General features: G+C 42.4%; 1 protein-coding gene across 3 annotated transcripts in view; it reads right to left on the reverse strand.

The window, feature by feature from the left end:
* The window catches only part of ADCY8 (adenylate cyclase 8), a gene marked incomplete at its 5' end in the record, with an annotated part of 216621 nt that overhangs the window by 120636 nt on the left and 76676 nt on the right, over positions 1-19309 (reverse strand). For all 3 annotated transcript variants that reach the window (XM_081258526.1, XM_081258525.1, XM_081258524.1), the window contains one exon: positions 11563-11690. In XM_081258526.1, coding sequence (XP_081114652.1) covers positions 11563-11690 — 128 coding nt within the window. The remainder of the gene's footprint in view (positions 1-11562; positions 11691-19309) is intronic.

A 19309-nucleotide genomic window follows, 5' to 3' on the forward strand; every position in this document is an offset into this window, starting at 1 on the left:
AGCTATTGTTACCAGATAGTTTCAGGCTTCACCATTGTAAATAATTTTGCAAAAAGAATACTTGTTCATGTTAAGGACAACTCTGATGCATTTCAAAGAGAAGTGCAGCCTTGTGGATGCTGTTGTCGGTGACTTTTCAGAACAAGGTGAGAAAGGGGGTTTGAGGAGGAAAGAAACAGAGAGAGAGAGAGAGAAGCAAGGGAGAGAGGGAGACAAAGAGCAAAAAAGAACCACAGGAGGGAGAAAGAAGGAGGAACAGATGCTGCGAGGCAGGCAGGGGGCTTGGGCACTCTTGCCTCCAGTGAGGAAAGCAAAATAACTCCTGCTTTTCATTCCTCGTCCTGCCATGTTGCTTGGCAGGGCAACCCCGTCACAAGGATTACGACCTTTGTTCCAGTTAACCATCAGGGACAAGCCAGTTCCTGCTTGACATTCTGGTGTCATTCCATGCCTTTTTAGCAACTGGGCTGAAAAGACCAGGCTCTGTAATTTTCATTAAGGTTCATCAAGGGAGCTTTTGGAGATTATTAATAAAAATACTGCATAAAACACAGCCCACCATCAGCTCTAGTGTCTCCTCAGCTATCAAGTCTTTCCAAAATAGAGCCAGGGCATGTGAGAGGAGCCACCTGGAGCCCCTTTTCAATGTACATGATGGAATTATTATCTAAGCCTATTTTAATTAATTAAATTTTATGAACAGACATCCATGAGATGCTATTAAATGCTTTAGTAGAAATAAAGTTATATTCAATCACTTTTTTTTGCCATTCATCTAGCTAATATCATGTTTCTAAAATCAAGTATTTTTTTTGATGGAATAAATTTACTAAGAGGCTTGATTAAGGCTTATGATCTTGTTACTGTCAGAAGTTTACTGACTTTTCTTCCCTCTCAATGTCAGTTCTGCTAACTTATTAAGGATGTATGTGAGACCTCCTAGGCTATACTTTGATCCTTTGGGTATCAATGGCAGATTTCAGGCATCAGAAACAATTGCAGAAATCTGGAGCTAGGAGGTAGGATGCCACAATTGTTAAGACCAATGGCTTTGGCATCAGATTGTTCTAGATTGGTGCCCTTATCCTGCCACCGACTAGCTGTGTGATTTCGGGCAATTACCTAAACTCCGTAAGCTCCAGTTTCCTCATTGGTAAAGTAGGAGCCTAATTTCAGAGCTTAGTCAGGATGTACCCATATAGCTATACTGGTTGTTTATGGTTAACATCCATTCTGATTGGATTCCCTGGCCTATTCTGATTAGTCCATGCTTTAGCCATACTAGTTGTTCAATGTTTTGCTCTCCACGCCTGCCTAACTCCCAGGATTGTTATAAGGACTAAATGAGCTAATTATGTAAAACCCTTATCTCAGTTGATGGCATATAGTAGGTGTTCATTAAACCCTTTGTTATTACTATTTTACTAGAAGAGCTTTCTGTAACTTAACTGAGTCAAATTTCCCAGTGTCCAGTCTCAGCCCTAATTGCAAGATCCTATTAAAAAATGTTTCTAGGGTGATAACATGCATGCTACCTACTTAAATTTTCAAAAGAACACTCTGAATTTGGGATCTTATGATTCCCATTTCACAGAAGAGGCCATGTAGGCTCTGAGAAGTTAAGTCACATTCATCCACAGCCACACACCTAATAATGGGAAGAAGCAGGAACCAGGTTATGTCTGCTGACTGCAGGTCAAGGTCACTCAGTACGTTCCCTTTAAGTCATCTCATGGTGCTATAGTCACTCTTTCAAGGAACCTTTGCTGTGATCACATCCAGCAAAAAACTCTATCTTTAATAAAGTGGAACCCTGTCCAAAATACTTAGAGTATTACCAATTGATAAGGTAAGTTTACTATAATGATAAATATTTGATTTAATTTAAACTTCTATGTCACATATGGTGTCTTGGGGGACTCAGGGTCTCAGCTTTGGAGGATTATAACCTTTTCCTATTTCACAGCTACTACTCTATTTCAGGTCCTTAGTTCTCATTACTGGACTGTTACAAAAATATCTCCCAGTCAGTTTCCTTCCCCTTGGCCTCTGATTTCTCTCATCCAGAGTAAACTGGAGAGAGAGTTATCCATCTCCATGGTTACCCTCCTCAAGCCCAGATCAGAACATGACACTTCCCCACTTCAAGTGTCAGTGACTTCCCATTGCCTGAGGGATGAAGCTCCAGTATGTCTTACAAGGTCACCAACTATCTGTGCACTAACTCCATTGACTGAATTTAGAATTGTAGGGATCACCAAGCCCTGCTTCAAATCCTTAACACACACATATATATGCACAAACATACACATGCACACACAAGTATAGACACATAGGTGCTCACATACTGATGCATATCTACACATCTGCATGCAAGCACACGCACAAACACACATACACACCATACACATATACATATGTACACACATATACACACCACATATATATATATGTGTGTGTATAGGGAAACAATCTTTGGATCTCGGTCAAAAGGACCAACGTGGAGGGACCTTCAAGATGGTGGAGGAGTAAGATGTGGAGATCACCTTCCTCCCCACAAATATATCAGAAATACATCTACACGTGGAACAACTCCTACAGATCACCTACTGAACGCTGGCAGAAGACCTCAGACCTCCCAAAAAGCAAGAAACTCCCCACATACCTGGGTAGGGCAAAAGAAAAAAGAATAAACAGAGACAAAAGGATAGGGACGGGACCTGCACCAGTGGGAGGGAGCCGTGACGGAGGAAAGGTTTCCACACACTAGGAGCCCCTACGCGGGCGGAGACTGCGGGTGGCGGAGGAGGGAAGCTTCGGAGCCGCGGAGGAGAGCGCAGCCACAGGGGTGCGGAGGGCAAAGCGGAGAGATTCCCGCACAGAGGATCGGTGCCGACCGGCACTCATCAGCCCGAGAGGCTTGTCTGCTCACCTGCCGGGGCGGGCGGGGCTGGGAACTGAGGCTCAGGCTTCGGAAGTCAGACCCCAGGGAAGGACTGGGGTTGGCGGCGTGAAAACAGCCTGAAGGGACTAGTGCGCCACGGCTGGCTGGGGAGTCTGGGAAAAAGTCTGGAACTGCTGAAGAGGCAAGAGACCACTGTTTCGGGGTGCACGAGGAGAGGGGATTCAGAGCACCAACTAAACGAGCTCCAGAGACGCGTGCGAGCTGCGGCTATCAGCACGGACACCAGACACGGGCATTAGATGCTAAGGCTGCTGTTACAGCCACCAAAAAGCCTGTGTGCAAGCACAGGTCACTCTCCACACCTCCCCTCCCAGGAGCTGTGCAGCTGCCACTGCCAGGGTCCCGGGATCCAGGGACAACTTCCCCGGGAGAACACAAGATGCGCCTCAGGCTGGTGCAACTTCACGCCGGCCTCTACCGCCGCAGGCTCGCCCTGCACTCCGTACCCCTCCCTCCCCCTGGCCTGAGTGAGCCAGAGCCCCCAAAGCAGCCGCTCCTTTAACCCCATCCTGTCTGGGCAGAAACAAAAGCCTGAGGGTGACCTACACACAGAGGTGGGGCCAAATCCAAAGCTGAACCCCAGGAGCTGTGCGAACAAAGAAGAGAAAGGAAAATCTCTCCCAGTGACCTGAAGAGCAGTGGATTAAAGCTCCACAATCAACTTGATGTACCCTGCATCTGTGGAACACCTGAATAGACAACAAATCATCCCAAAATTGAGAGGGTGGACTTTGGGAGCAACTGTAGACTTGGGGTTTGCTTTCTGCATCTAATTTGTTTCTGGTTTTATGTTTATTTTGGTTATGTACTTAGAGCTTATTATCATTGGTAGATTTGTTTATTGATTTGGTTGCTCTCTTCCTATATATATATATATATATATATATACATATATATATATGTACATATATATTGCTTTTTCTCTTTTTGTGTGTATGTGTATGCTTCTTTGTGTGATTTGTCTGTATAGCTTTGTTTTTAATTAATTAATTTATTTATTTATTTTTGCTGTGTTGCATTGTTTCTGTGCAAGGGCTTTCTCTAGTTGTGCCAAGCAGGGGCCATTCTTCATTGCGGTGTGCAGGCCTCACACTATGGAGGCCTCTCTTGTTGCAGAGCACAGGCTCCAGATGCGCAGGCTCAGTAGTTGTGGCTCACGGGCCCAGTTGCTCCGTGCCATGTGGGATCCTCCCAGACCAGGGCTCAAACCCGTGTCCCCTGCACTGGCAGGCAGATTCCCAACCACTGCGTGACCAGGAAAGCCCTGTATAGCTTTGTTTTTGTCCTAGGGTTCTGTCTGTCCATTTTCTGTTTTTTTTAGTATATTTTTTAGTGCTTGTTATCATTGGTGGATTTGTTTTTTTGGCTTGGTTGCTCTCTTCTTCCTTTCTTTTTTTTGTTTACTACTTTTTAATATTTTTATCTTTAATAATTAAAAAAATTTAATTTAAATAACTATTTTATTTTATTTATTTTCTTTCTTTCTGTCTTTCTTCTTTTCCCCTCCCTTTTCTTCTGAGATGTGCAGCTGACAGGGTCTTGGTGCTCTGGCCGGGTGTCAGGCCTAAGCCTCTGAGGTGGGAGAGCCAAGTTCAGGACATTGGTCCACCAGAGACCTCCCGGCCGCACGTAATATCAAATGGCGAGAGCTCGCCCAGAGCTCTCCATCTCAACGCTAAGACCCAGCCCCACTCAACAACCAGCAAGCTACAGTGCTGGACACCCTATGCCAAACAACTAACAAGACAGGAACATAACCCCACCCATTAGCAGAGAGGCTGCCTAAAATCATAATAAGTTCACACCACCTAAAACACACCACCGGACACAGTCCTGCCCACCAGAAAGACAAGATCCAGCCTCATTCACCAGAACACAGGCACCAGTCCCCTCCACCACGAAGCCTACAGAACCCACTGAACCAACCTTAGCCACTGGGGGCAGACACCAAAAACAACGGGAACTATGAACCTGCAGCCTGTGAAAAGGAGACCCCAAACACAGTAAGTAAAGCAAAATGAGAAGACGAAGAAATAGACAGCAGATGAAGGAGCAAGGTAAAAACCCACCAGACCAAACAAATGAAGAGGAAATAGGCAGTCTACCTGAAAAAGAATTCAGAGTAGTGATAGTAAAGATGATCCAAAATCTTGGACATAGAATAAAGAAAATACAAGAAACGTTTAATAAGGAAATAGAAGAACTAAAGAGCAAACAAACAATGATGAACAACACAATAAATGAAGTTAAAAATTCTCTAGAAGGAATCAATAGCAGAATAACGGAGGCAGAAGAACAGATAAGTGACCTGGAAGATAAAATAGTGGAAATAACTACTGCAGAGCAGAATAGAGAAAAAAGAATGAAAAGGATTGAGGACAGTCTCAGAGACCTCTGGGACAGCATTAAACACACCAACATTTGAATTATAGGGGTCCCAGAAGAAGAAGAGAAAAAAAAAGGGACTGAGAAAATATTGGAAGAGATTATAGTTGAAAACTTCCGTAATATGGGAAAGGAAGTAGTCAATCAAGTCCAGGAAGTGCAGAGAGTCCTATACAGGATAAATCCAAGGATAAACATGCCAAGACACATATTAATCGAACTATCAAAAATTGAAAAAGAAAAATTAAAAACCTGAAAGAGAAATTAAGGTAACACTCCCATTTACCATTGCACCAAAAAGAATAAAATACCTAGGAATAAACCTACCTAAGGAGACAAAAGACATGTATGCAGAAAACTATAAGACACTGATGAAAGAAATTAAGATGATACAAACAGATGGAGAGATATACCATGTTCTTGGATTGGAAGAATTGTATTGTGAAAATGACTGTACTACTCAAAGCAATCTACAGATTCAATGCAATCCCTATCAAACTACCAATGGCATTTTTCACAGAACTAGAACAAAACATTTCACAATTTGTATGGAAACACAAAAGACCCCGAATAGCAAAAACAATCTTGAGAAAGAAAAACGAAGCTGGAGGAATCAAGCTCCCTGACTTCAGACTATACTACAAAGCTACAATAATCAAGATAGTATGGTACTGGTACAAAAACAGAAATATAGGTCATTGGAACAGGATAGAAAGCCCAGAGACAAACCCATGCACATATGGTCACCTTATTTTTGATAAAGGAGGCAAAAGTATACAGTGGAGAAAAGACAGCCTCTTCAGTAAGTGGTGCTAGGAAAACTGGACAGCTACATGTAAAAGAATAAAATTAGAACACTCCCTAACACCATACACAAAAATAAACTCAAAATGAATTAAAGACCTAAATGTAAGGCTAGACACTATAAAACTCTTAGAGGAAGACATAGGCAGAACACTCTATGACATAAATCACAGCAAGATCCTTTTTGACCCACCTCCTCCAGAAATGGAAATAAAAACAAAAATAAACAAATGGGACCTAATGAAACTTCAAACCTTTTGCACAGCAAAGGAAACCATAAACAAGACCAAAAGACAACCCTCAGAATGGGAGAAAATATTTGCAAATGAAGCAATGGACAAAGGATTAATCTCCAAAATATACAAGAAACTCATGCCACACAATATCAAAAAAACAAAGAACCCAATCCAGTAATGGGCAGAAGACCTAAACAGAGATTTCTCCACAGAAGATATACAGACTGCCAACAAACACATGGAAGGATGCTCAACATCTTTACTCATTAGAGAAATGCAAATCAAAACTACAATGAGATATCATCTCACACCAGTCAGAATGGCCATCATCAAAAAATCTAGAAACAATAAATGCTGGAGAGGGTGTGGAGAAAAGGGAACACTCTTGCACTGCTGGTGGGAATGTGAATTGGTACAGCCACTATGGAGAACAGTATGGAGGTTCCTTAAAAAACTACAAATAGAACTACCATATGACCCAGCAATCCCACTACTGGGCATATACCCTGAGAAAACCATAATTCAAAAAGTGTCATGTCCCACAATGTTCTTTGCAGCTGTATTTACAATGCTTCCAGGACATGCAAGCAACCTAAGTGTCCATCGACAGATGAATGGATAAAGAAGATGTGGCACATATATACAATGGAATCTTAGCCATAAAAAGAAATGAAATTGAGTTTGTAGTGAGGTGGATGGACCTAGAATCTGTCATGCAAAGTGAAGTAAGTCAGAAGGAGAAAAACAAATACTGCATGCTAACATATATATATGGAATCTAAAAAAAAAAAAGGTTCTGAAAAACCTAGAGGCAGGACAGGAGTAAAGACGCAGACGTAGAGAATGGACTTGAGGACATGAGGAAGGGGAAGGGTAAGCTGGGACGAAGTGAGAGAGTGGGATGGACATGTATACACTGCCAAATGTAAAACAGATAGCTAGTGGGAAGAAGCCACATAGCACAGGGAGATCAGCTCGGTGCTTTGTGACCACCTAGAGGGGTGGGATAGGGAGATGCAATAGGAAGGAGATATGGGGATATATGTATACATATAGCTGATTCACTTTGTTATACAGCAGAAACTTATACACCATTGTAAAGCAATTATATTCCAATAGAGATGATAAGAAAAAGTTGTTATTAAAAAAAAAAGAACACCGTGGAGATACTTAGACAGGGAAAACTGTTCCCTTATGTTTATACTTCTGTCTTGCCTCTTGCTCCCTTGTGAAGCCTTCCGATGCTCTAAGCAGCAGCAGCTAATCCCAGCCTTTCCTGATTCCACACTTCATCCTCGCTTGTCTGTGATTGAAGGAGAATCTCTATCACATATTTGGAGCGATCAGTGAATAAGGTCCCAGGGTCATTTAGACTATTGGTTTGTCATTTGTGCAAGAATTACAAATCTTACCCAAACAAGGAGCCTACTGTATCTGCTTGGATCCCGATGCCATCTCACCATCAGAGCACCAGTCTCTCACTGCTGGTCTGTACTCTGGGAACTGGTAATGGGTTTCATACTCTTTGAGGAAATGTCGGGGACAAGGAGAAACCCTGACAAGGTAGTGGCAATACCTTAATAGGGATGCATCTCTGATGACAAATACACAGAGTTTCCATCAAGTCTGGGGACACCAGTCAATAAATGGTTTATTGACATTGTATTACAACATATGCAATATGATGTTATGTATGGTTCCAGACTTTGTGGCTCCTTTGGAGTTTTCCAGTTGGAACAAGTGCCTTTGGGGCTGACTACAAAATTTCATTGTGTGTAAGTGGTAGTTGGTTAAGATTTTTGACTTTTTGGTAAAGCAATGTAACTGGGATTCTCTTATACACACAGTGAGGTGCAAATATTGTCTGCTGGTAATTCCTCAGAGTGTAATATTACTTGACAGTAAGAGTAGAAACTCTAGAAGTCTGAGCCAATTGCAACCAAGACTTGCCAAATTCTACAGTTCTTGTTTATTTCTCTTCACCATGCTTTGTTGGTAACTGGAAGAATTCATGCTGGAACTCAAATCACCTACATTATAATCAAGGAGTTGTTTGAGTATTAATAGACTCTGACTCATGCAGTTAAAAAATACCCTCCTGAATTGTTTTATTCTAAAGAAGTAAAAGCAGCATTTAATAAACTAACAAGAGAAAGCCCTTGAATTACTTCAACCCATCCAAATCTCACTGTCCCACTCCAAAACTTCAGAAAGGAGACTTTAAATTGGTTAAAATGGTCAGGAGGGATAAGATCCTCTCTACAAAGATAAATGGTAATGTTCTAAGAATCTTAAAGCATTTTGATAATCAATGTTTATTTCTTCTGTAACGCCATCTCTGCAGCATCTTCTGCTTAAGTTCAAGACGGGAACTCCTATGGAATATCTGCGGATGAATGGATAAAAAAGATATTCCCTTCCTTCTTTCCTTCCTTTTCTTTCTCCCTCTCTTTTTCTCTACACACACACACACACACACACACACAGAGGAATATTATTCAGCCTTAAAAAAGAGGAAATCCTGCTATCGGCAGCAATATGGATGAATATGGAGAAATAAGTGAAATAAGCCAGACAGAGAAAGACAAATACTCTATGGTATCACTTATATGTGGAATCTTAAAAAAAAAGGTGCACTGAGAGAAACAGAGTAGAAAGGTGGTCGTCAGGGGCTAGGATTGGGGTAGGGAAAAGGGGAACTGTTGGCCATGGGGTACAAACTTTCATTTTAAGATGAATAGGTTCTGAGGTTCTAATGTAAACATGGTGACTATAGTTAATAATTCTTATCGTATACTTGAAATTTGCTGAGAGTAGGTCTTCAGCATTCTTATAAAAAAAAAGATAACTGCGTGAGGTGATGGATGTGTTCATTAACTTGATTGTGATAATCATTTAAAAATGTGTAAGTATATCAAATTAACACATTGTGCACTCTAAATGTATACAAATTTGTCAATTATATCTTAACAAAAATTTAGAGAAAGAAAGAAAGGAAGAAAGAAAGAAAGAAAGGAAAGTTTTGCTGCTTAAACTTGATTTTGACATGGTTGGTAAATCACAGACTTTCAGAGGCTTCAGAACAGGTCTAGTCCAACTTCCTCATTTCATAGACAAGCCTCCAAGTAATATCTCTAATGGGCACTGACTGACAAGAGAAGGACCCTTGAGTGACCTGTTCATCACTGTATTTCCAGGGCTTAACACAGCGTCTGACACATGGTAGAACTCAACAAATTATTTGTTGACTGACCCACTGGTTCACTGACAGAATAGCGTTTGCACACCTCATCAGCTGATGGAGGAGTTGGAGGAGTTGGTACAAGGCATTGGGTCTTCTGGGTGTCAGTCCCACTCTCTCCCTTGAAACCAGTCAACTTATTACAATTCATCTTAGTTTTCAGGGCAAGACTCTGAAGTGTCCAAATTAACAGGAAGAAGCACATGCAGCCTTTTCCATCTACCAAAGGCTGATCAAAAGGGAACTCTGGGTGGGAGTGGTGGGCTACTTTTCCACGGTCCCTACTGGGGGAATCATCTGCATCTCTGTAAAAGAGGGGGCAACAACAGAGTGGACATTTCCAGTCTCTCTCCACCTGCCTACTTGGTCTTAGGGATGCTTATGGTTGGATTTTCATCATATACCTCATGGCAAAGCACCTCACTGCCTTGATCAGGCCCTGGTTGTGGGTAAGTTCCAGAGGTGGGACCCTGAGGGCCCACCCGGGGGGCATATCTGCCCACCCAGAGTGTGATTTCAGGCTCAGTATTGAAATGACCAGTGTCACGTCAACGGAACAGGATCATATTTAGGAAAAGGGCTTCTGTGCCCTCTTCTTAACTAGGGGACTTCACAGCATTTCCCAATGTCAACAGACCTCTGCCTGAAACCCAAATAAAGTCAGGGATCTGTCAGCAAGTAGAAGAGTCAGGCACACTGTGTTGGCTGTGGCCAGGTTCTAGAAAGGGAGCCTCCAACTCCTTAGATTCCTCTTGCCTGTTCCTGGATAGGTCTTGGGAACCAGCAGGCAAGCTGAGCCTACAGTGGAGGGTGTGTGTTTGGGGGGTGCAGAGCAGGGGTTGTTGTCCTGGCTGAACTTGAATCCAGACTGACATTCCCGAGCATCACACGGACGCCTGACAGACCACACAACCAAGGTGTGAGTGCACGAAAAGAGTCTTCCGGTCTGTTTCCAACAATGCTCTTCTTCCCTTATAAGATGAAGACATAATCCATGGAGATTTCTGCCCATGTGTCCACTCTTTACTCTCTTTGCTGTGGTTGTGGGAAGATGTGATGCTTGGAGGATCTGCAAACATTTTGGAAACTTGAGGGGAGCTTTGGCAATACTCAGCTTCTGTCCCAAAGCCATAAACAGCCTAGCTCCAAAATCCTTGACCGCAATAACTCATCCCCCTTTGATTCAGCCTCTATTTGTCAGCTACACTCACCAAAGCCAAAAGCACTTGCCACACACCCGTGAAGACAGCCAGGTTGCCCTTCAGTGATTCCTGTTGGCCTTAGGATAAAATGCAACCCCTTACACAGCTTAGAAGGCCCTGCAGGTTCTGGATGCTCCCAGGGTGCCGTCTACCTGTCACCACCATTTCCACCCCAGGCTCCACCAGCTGCCACTACAGCACATCCCGAATCCTGCACATGGCCACCTATCTTCCAAGTGCTCCATTCCACCTCCAGGATCTAATGTCTTACTTTTCAGGTAACGGCTTAGACATCTGTACTCTGGAAAGTCTTCTCCAGCACCCCAGATTGCACTGTTACTTCTCTATCGCCCCCGAGCACCCTGGTTTGATTCATCTCAGAGCGTATTGTACCATATTGGAATCGTCTATGCATTTATCTTTCCCACCGCACTGTAATCTCCCTGAAGGCAAGCACTATGCTCATCATGTTCCCTGCTATATCCCCACAAGGACGTTGGTCATACAACTGTGTTGCACAAATAATTGAAAGGGAGGTATAACTAGAACATAATGAAGCTAGAGGTTCCTATGGGAGAACTAATGGGTATACAGTCTTCATGAAATAAGTCAAAGAGCTCCACCTTTCAATGTACACATGATCGACCGCAAAGGATAGATGGGGTGGTTTTGGTCTTTCCCATCAAGCACATCGAAGGCTCGGGTATTAGGGAGAAGGTCCCAAATTACCTGATGGTTTTGATCATGCTGAGGCCCATTTCAACGCAGCAGTGGGCGTGGTCCTGGCGGGGCTCAGGAAGTCCTGAAACGCAGTAGTAGCAGTCTCCCAGGATTTTAATGCGAAGGCAGTGATGCTCCTGAAAGGAACAAGGTGGGAGAGGGAAGGACTGAGTCAACAGACAGGTAAGGGCTTCCGAAAGCCTTGGGAAAGAAGGGAGCTGGGTCAACAGGTCTGCACCTTGGGATCAGGGGCTTCTACCTTTGAAATGTGCTGCTATTTTCTTCCCAGGAAATTGGAGCGGGGAGTTGAAGGGCTGAGTGGTGGAACGGAGTCGTGGAAAAACACTGGATTTTGAGTTTGACAGATAGAGAGCCATATCCCAACTCTGCCATGTAGTAGCTTTCTGATCTTAATCCCCTGTGGAACACTGAATACCCCGGTCCTGCTCCCACTGATGTATTTCTTCTCAGGACATGTCTCTGGATTAACAGTTTGTATCAGTTGCTAGCTCAACAATAAGCACTTAAAAAATAAATCACTTAGGGATACCAACTGTTCCAACTCTATATAAAGTCCTTTCCCAATGACAGCACTGGCACCTTAAGAAGAGGGGCTGACTGTGTCTTGTACATACTTGTATTCATTTACTGATTCACACGCTTTCTCATTGATAAAAACATCAGGTGTGCATCTATCATAAAGCAAGCATTGTCCCTGACACAAAGATGATTAAAACAACCCCTATTATATATTAAACAGAATGCACCCTCACAAGAACCTGGAGGTAGGTACAATTTTTATCCTGATCACTTCACCAGTGAGAAGCAGGACACGCCTATGTGTTTGGTGGATTCACAATCTTGAAGACATGATCCTTACAAAGTTTCAAAGAGCAACAAGTACCTAGGAAATGGTGCATACTTTCATATTGGGTGGAAATAGGCTGGATTTTGCAGGTTATAGAAGAAAGAGGACTTGGGGCGGTAGAGCATAGGGGCTAAGAGCACTGGCTGAGGAGTCCCATTGCAGATCAAATCCTAGACCCCCCACTCCATCCTCACTGTGTGTTTTTAGGTAAATTACTTAACCTCTGAGCCTCCGTTGCCTCATCTATAAACTGGGGATAAGAATAGGACCTCATTGTGTGCTTGTAAAGAGGTAGGAAGATGAGGCATGTGAAGGCTTAGCATAGGGTCCAGCAGATGGGGCACTAAATGAATGTCACCCATCTCTATGATGATGACTTGGACTCCTGTCCTTGTTCTTTCACATTTCTATGTGACACAGGCAGATTCTCTCTAGGTCTCCTTGGGTAGATCGTTGGGACGGAACGACTCTGAGATGTCTTCTAGATTTGAAGCCCTAGGTGCCTGTGGGTCTATGGCTTTGTGGGTTAGGGGCTCTCCTTGGGAAACCAGAGTCCAAGGGCAGGAGGAGGGGAGTTGCAGACAGAAAGGGGCCAACTGAGATGCCAGCAGCCCAGTGGATGCCCTGGTACTGCCAAGTTATAAAGCACCATGCTGGCTTCCTAATCTGATCAGGGGTTGGGACATCATGTTTGGGTAACAAGTGAAATCACTTTCCCAATAAAAGACAAATATCAGGCAGGGAAAAGAGAATCAGAACTGGCTCTGGTGTTTCCCTGTCTGGATCAGATCTCCAGGGCCTTGCCAGCCTTCCCAAATGGGCACAGATGCGATCTTCAGAACGCTGATAGCAGGCACAGCTATCCCACGGTTATTTTTAGGAGTGTGTGTTTCCTATCTATTGGCTGCTTCAATGCAACTAATTTTGTAAGAGAGCAAAAAGGGAAGCTCAAGACCTTCACTTGTTTCTTCTAAGATGCTCTAGACTGTTATGGCCAGAATGGAACTAGGGAGACCTGACCCACTGGTCCTGGCAGTTTCCAGATTTGTGGAGTCCATGGGACAGTGTTAAAAAAACCCCAGAAGGTCCAAGGCACAGCTCTGGAGTTCAATTTTGTGTTTTGGCAAGGAAGTATGAAAAGTCCATCAACATACAAAAATAACAACCAAACTACCCAACTATCCTCATCACTTTATAAAAGAAAGGGCATTTTTAACACCAAAAAAGTAAAAAGACACATTCTTGGAATAAAGGAAAGTTCCTGGCACTAAATGAAATGACTGATAAAAACTCAATACATTGAAGTGTGTGTGTATATATATATATAAATACACATACACACAATTGCTGTACATATTTATACTACATATACTGCTGTATATATATATGTTGTGTATATGTGTAGATACTACAGCAATGTAGTGAGTTTTTATATGCATATCCATATCCATATCCATATATATATACATATATGTATCACGCATGTGGCCACAAGTTAAAACTTCCTAACATTTGTTTGCAAAGGAGCAAATCCCTTATTCTGATTCTGCAGCGGAGAACACTGAGGCTGGGAGGTAGGGGTTGGTGACTTCAATCAGCCACACTTTGCCTTCAGATGGTCTCTGGGGCAGAGCCTGCTGTGACTCGGGCTGTTGGTAGCCTGGTCAGCAGAGAGATCTGCCTCCCTGTTGACAATGGGGAGTGGGGAGGGAAAGGGTAGAGCAGGAAATACTTTGGTCTAAGAATCAGACCTCTGCACTTTAGTCAAATTTACCAGCTGTTTGACCTTCGATAAGTCACTGAAGCCACTGATATGTGGGTTTCAATTCCCCATATGTGACACATGTGAAAATGGTCCCCTTGCCCTTAATACATAACTAAGTAAGCATCGCCATCAACTAGCAATGCCAGTGACAGCTAACCTGAAAATAGTCTTCTCCACATTTAATGCTATGCCTTATCTTTTCTCCTTTGAGTCTCACAATAACCCTGAACATGGCAGACCATGTTTTTAGATATGAAAATTTCAGTATAAGAGAGACGGAAAACTTCTTGTGCCATAGAGCAGCTGGCTAAAAAGTAATGGATATGGATTATATACGATATTCAGAAGCTCCAAATCAGTGATTTTTCCATGCCAACAGAGGTGAAAACATTTTGGAAAACTTTAGGGAAAGGCAGTTGTATTTATTGAGCACATACTATGTGCCGGGCTATGTGTTAAAGGCATTATATTGATCTTGTTTTGTCTTTAAGACCACATTCTGAGTCGTGTGCCACTTCACAGATGGCTTAAGGAAGTGAAGGTCACACAGCAAGTGAGAGACAGAAGTGGAATTCACAGCATGTCTGTTTGACTTTGGGACTCCATGCTCTTTCTTTACAAAACTGCAGAAATTATAGCAGAGTCTAGAATGGTAGATCTCCTGACAAAAAATGTGTTTTGGAAGGAGATCTGTAAAATAGTTATTACCCTTTGGAAAGTGAAGATGTTTGTAACCCAGGGTTCATTTTTCTTCTAAACAAAAGTTGAAGCTGGCAGCCTCCTTGAAAAACTGTGGGCCCCATATAAATGGTATGTATATATGCATATGTGTACATATACCAATCATGTATGTATATATAAATATAAATATAAATATGAAAGGCCTGTCTTCTCATCTGTCAAGTTCTGTCAATTTGCAGACACATTTTTCTGATCAATTCCCATGAGCTGTCAGACGATTTGACAGTAATATCCAAGCAACTTCTTTTTACCAGAAACTGCTTTGAAAAACTCACATTAAAAAAGCCAGTTGCTTTGAAAAAAGATACTGAAAAAGAAAAATAAAGTAGGGTGAGGGTCTTGTAAATTTTATCGAGTTAGTCTTAATATAATCCTTTTCCTCCCATCTTGATGGCTTTGATATGATAAAAATCTTGGAAAAAAATCCAGAGAATTTATGAAACCATGTATGCACATAACACTGAGGAGATATAGGCACCAAATTATCAAAGATGGTTATATCTTTGAGGAGGGGTAAGATTACAGGGATACATACTTTCTCTATTGTCTCTATCTTTGATGTTTGAATTTTACATAATGGACAAGTATTGCTTTAGCAATCAGAAAAAAAAACGAAAAGAAAAAAGACTCTCAGAACAAAAACATTAGTGCTACAAATGCACTTAAAAAAGTTATATTAGAAATCCTGACAATTTTTATAGTACTTTATCTAATTGTAATTATACAAATTAACACATGAATCTATTGTCCTAGTAAAAATGAAACTGTAGATAAGTCTCCTTTAGTAGCCTCTCCCCCTCAGACACACCACACCCTGGAAACCTGGTCTCCTTTCCCCTCTTGAGAGGCTGTTATGCATTAATATATACATTTCTATGTTTATATATATGCACCATTTTTCATGCTCTTTAGCCATAAATTGATCATACTATGTTTATAGATCTGAGACATGCTTTATCATGCAACATGTCTTGAAATTCTTTCTATGTCGGTACAGAAATAGCTATCTCATTCTTTAAAATCTGTTGATTAGCTTTCCATAGTGTTGGAATTGTTCCTTGTAACAATAATTTAGGTTGCTTCCCATTTTGTCAGCAATCTGAAACAAGGCTTAAGATGTAATGATGTTGATTTTAAAGCCTTGATAATAGCATACATATTTTTCATTCCTAATTTGTTAGGGAGAGGAGTAGGTAGGAACTACTTTATTTACTTATTTATTTTTTAAATTAATTAATTAATTTAATTAATTTATTTTTGGGTCTTTGTTGCTGTGTGCGGGCTTTATCTAGTTGCCGTGAGCGGGGGTTCCTCTTCGTTGCAGTGCGCGGGCTTCTCATTGCAGTGGCTTCTCTTGTTGCGGAGCACGGGCTCTAGACATGCAGGCTTCAGTAGTTGTGGCTCGTGGGCTTAGTTGCTCTGCGGCATGTGGGATCTTCCCGGACCAGGGATTGAACCCATGTCTCCTGCATTGGCAGGTGGATTCTTAATCACTGCACCACCAGGGAAGTCCAGGACTACTTTATTTTTTTTTAAAAAAAGATCAAAGATCAAAAGTTGCTAGAGTTTGCCAAGGGCACTAGAAAGGGTCAAAAACACTCTGCTTTGAGCAGCCACAAGGGCACTGAGGAATTCAACCAGACTAAGAGGATCTTTAATAGAAGGCTTTGAAGTTTCTGCCTGCATCATAATAATGCAGTGGATAAGTGGGAAGGTGCAATGGATGATATTTACATGGGAAGTGGGTTCTGTCAGATGTATGACATAATGAAAATCTAAAGCAAATAATTATGGCAAGGCAGAGAGAGATCATTATAAAGCCACAGAATTTTGACGCTAAAAGATATCAGAAAAGGCAAGTCCAATCCCCTTTTACACAGAAGCAAATTCTGTGACCCACTTGGTTAAGTGATTTGCCTAAGGTTGGGGGCAAAAACACTTAAAGTAGGTTTTCTCATTCCAAGGTGAGTAGAATTGTTTTCACTGGCAGAGTTTCTCAAGCTTTTCCATAGAAGCCCCCTAGAGTAGAACAGACTGACACACCTGGGGTGGGTAGGGATGGGGTAGGGGGTGGAGTGGGAGTTACAGAGTACTTATGGGTTCTGAGTACTTATTTTGAGCCAGTCTCTGTGTATTGTTTCATTTATCTTTCATTATAATTCTGATAGGAAAACTGAGACTCAGAGAGGGGATTTGTACAGTTAATTGAAGTCCAGCCCATAGTTGAAGTCCTAGAAATCTAAATTTTCAAGTTGGCTGGCATGAACAGCAATACATCTCTGACATCTTGCTCCATCCCCTAAAGTGCCTGGGGCACTGCTTAGTGGTCAGGAGTGAACACCTGGTCTCAGATGGTCTGAATCACAGATGCACCACCTACCACGGGTTCTGGGCAGATTACTTTACTTCTTTGAGTTTCAGTCACTTGTTCTGTAAAATGGGAACAATAAAGAACCTCTCTTTTAGGTTTGTTTTAAGAACTAAATTAGGCAATCCAGGGCAAATACGCAGTCTAGTGCATAATGTACACCAAGCAGTTTATGAATGTTAAATATGATCAAAATTAGTAATAATTTTACTCCCTCACTTGTATGTGTTTAATTTGATTTTTTTCTTTAAATCTTTGAGTAAGACTCATTCTCTGGAAGATGGACTATAGCTTCTTGCACCTACTGGGGCTCGATGAGCTGTGTACCCCCATCTCACTCCCTCTCTCCCACCATGTACACTGTAACCAGGGCAAAAAGCCCGGGCTACAGGACCAACTCCACGTTCCTTAAAATGTCGCATGGTGCCCTCTAGACTTGATTCTCTTTTCCTCTTCAAGCTCACTTCTCACTGCAGTCTCCCATGCCCTTTATGCTCCAGCAATCTTGAGCTCCTTATAGCTCTCCAAATAAGCAGCACATTTCCACATGTTCACACTTTCCTGACTTTGCATCATGGCTCAGCCTGGAAAGCTCTTCATTGTCTAATTTGATGCCGGGAAAGCGCCTGCTTTCCCTCACACCCAGTTGCATATAGCCTCTTCTCTTCATGGTGCTACATTACTGCCCTCCTCACCCCAAGCACTGACTGTTCCTTCTTTCGTCCACCAGGACTTCTGTGCCTATTGCTTGCACCACCCTGTCCTGCGAATTTTACGGACTTGTCTTTCTCCCTTAGCAGACTCTGAGGGCAGCGACTGGTTTTGTCTCGCCAGAGCGCTGCACGGTTCCTGGCACCTAGTAAGTACACAATAAGTGTTGGCTGAACAACTTGGATTACATTTTACATAACAACCCTTTCTCTGAGTCGATGGGGATTACTGTGACACCAGAAACTGACCTTGATCACATCTCTCAGTTCTCTTTGGAGGGTCATTTTTGTTCATCTTAGTATCTCTGAGCAGAAATATTTAGAACCAGAATGTAACGTAGAATAACTATGTGTAACTGGCACCAAACACCCTTGAGGCAACAATAAAAAGAAATGGTGTACATTCTTCCCCACCTTCAAATTCCTAGTCCTTCAGGTTAATCCAACCCTTCTAACAGGAGGAGACCTCAGTTTCCACCTCTTCTTCTGCTCATGTCAGTCTCCTATTCACTAGTTGTCCAGTAGCTACAGATTACAATGCAGGGTCCTTGGCAGGTCCTTGCATATTTTTCTAGCCTCACCTCTACCACCCCTTACCTTGAATTCTCCTTTCAGCAGTGCTAAATCTCTTCTGGTTCTCTACACATATAGCATCTTAATTTTTGTTCTCCCCTCTGCATACAATGACCTTCCCTGCCTTCTTCACCTCAATTATACACGTAATTGGTATACAATTTTTTTTTTTTTTTTTTTGCGGTATGCAGGCCTCTCTCACTGTTGTGGCCTCTCCTGTTGTGGAGCACAGGCTCCGGACGTGCAGGCTCAGCAGCCATGGCTCATGGACCCAGCCGCTCTGCGGAATGTGGCATCTTCCCGGACCGGGGCACGAACCCGCATCCCCTGCATTGGCAGGCAGACTCTCAACCACTGCGCCACCAGGGAAGCCCCGGTATATAATTTTTATACAATAAAATTTACCTTTTTGGTAAATGTGTACAGTCACACTCACATATAGAGCAACCGGATGGTTCCCCAAATCACCTCACCCTATGCTTCCATGCAATCAGTCCCCTCTCTCCACCCCTCATCCCTCCTGACAATGACTTATCTCTTTCTTGTCCCTATAATTTTTGTCTTTTCTAGAATGTCTTACAAATGGAATCATAAAGTGTCTAGCCTTTTGTGTCCGGCTTCTTTCACTTGTCATATTGCAGCTGAGATTCACTGATGTTGTTACATGTATTGGTGATTTATTCCTTTTTATTGATGAATGGTATTCTATTTGTTTTCTCCTTTTTAAAACC

This window comes from Mesoplodon bidens, assembly GCF_964165515.1.
Source record: "Mesoplodon bidens genome assembly, chromosome: 16".
In the NCBI taxonomy this organism is placed as follows: Eukaryota; Metazoa; Chordata; class Mammalia; order Artiodactyla; family Ziphiidae; genus Mesoplodon; species Mesoplodon bidens.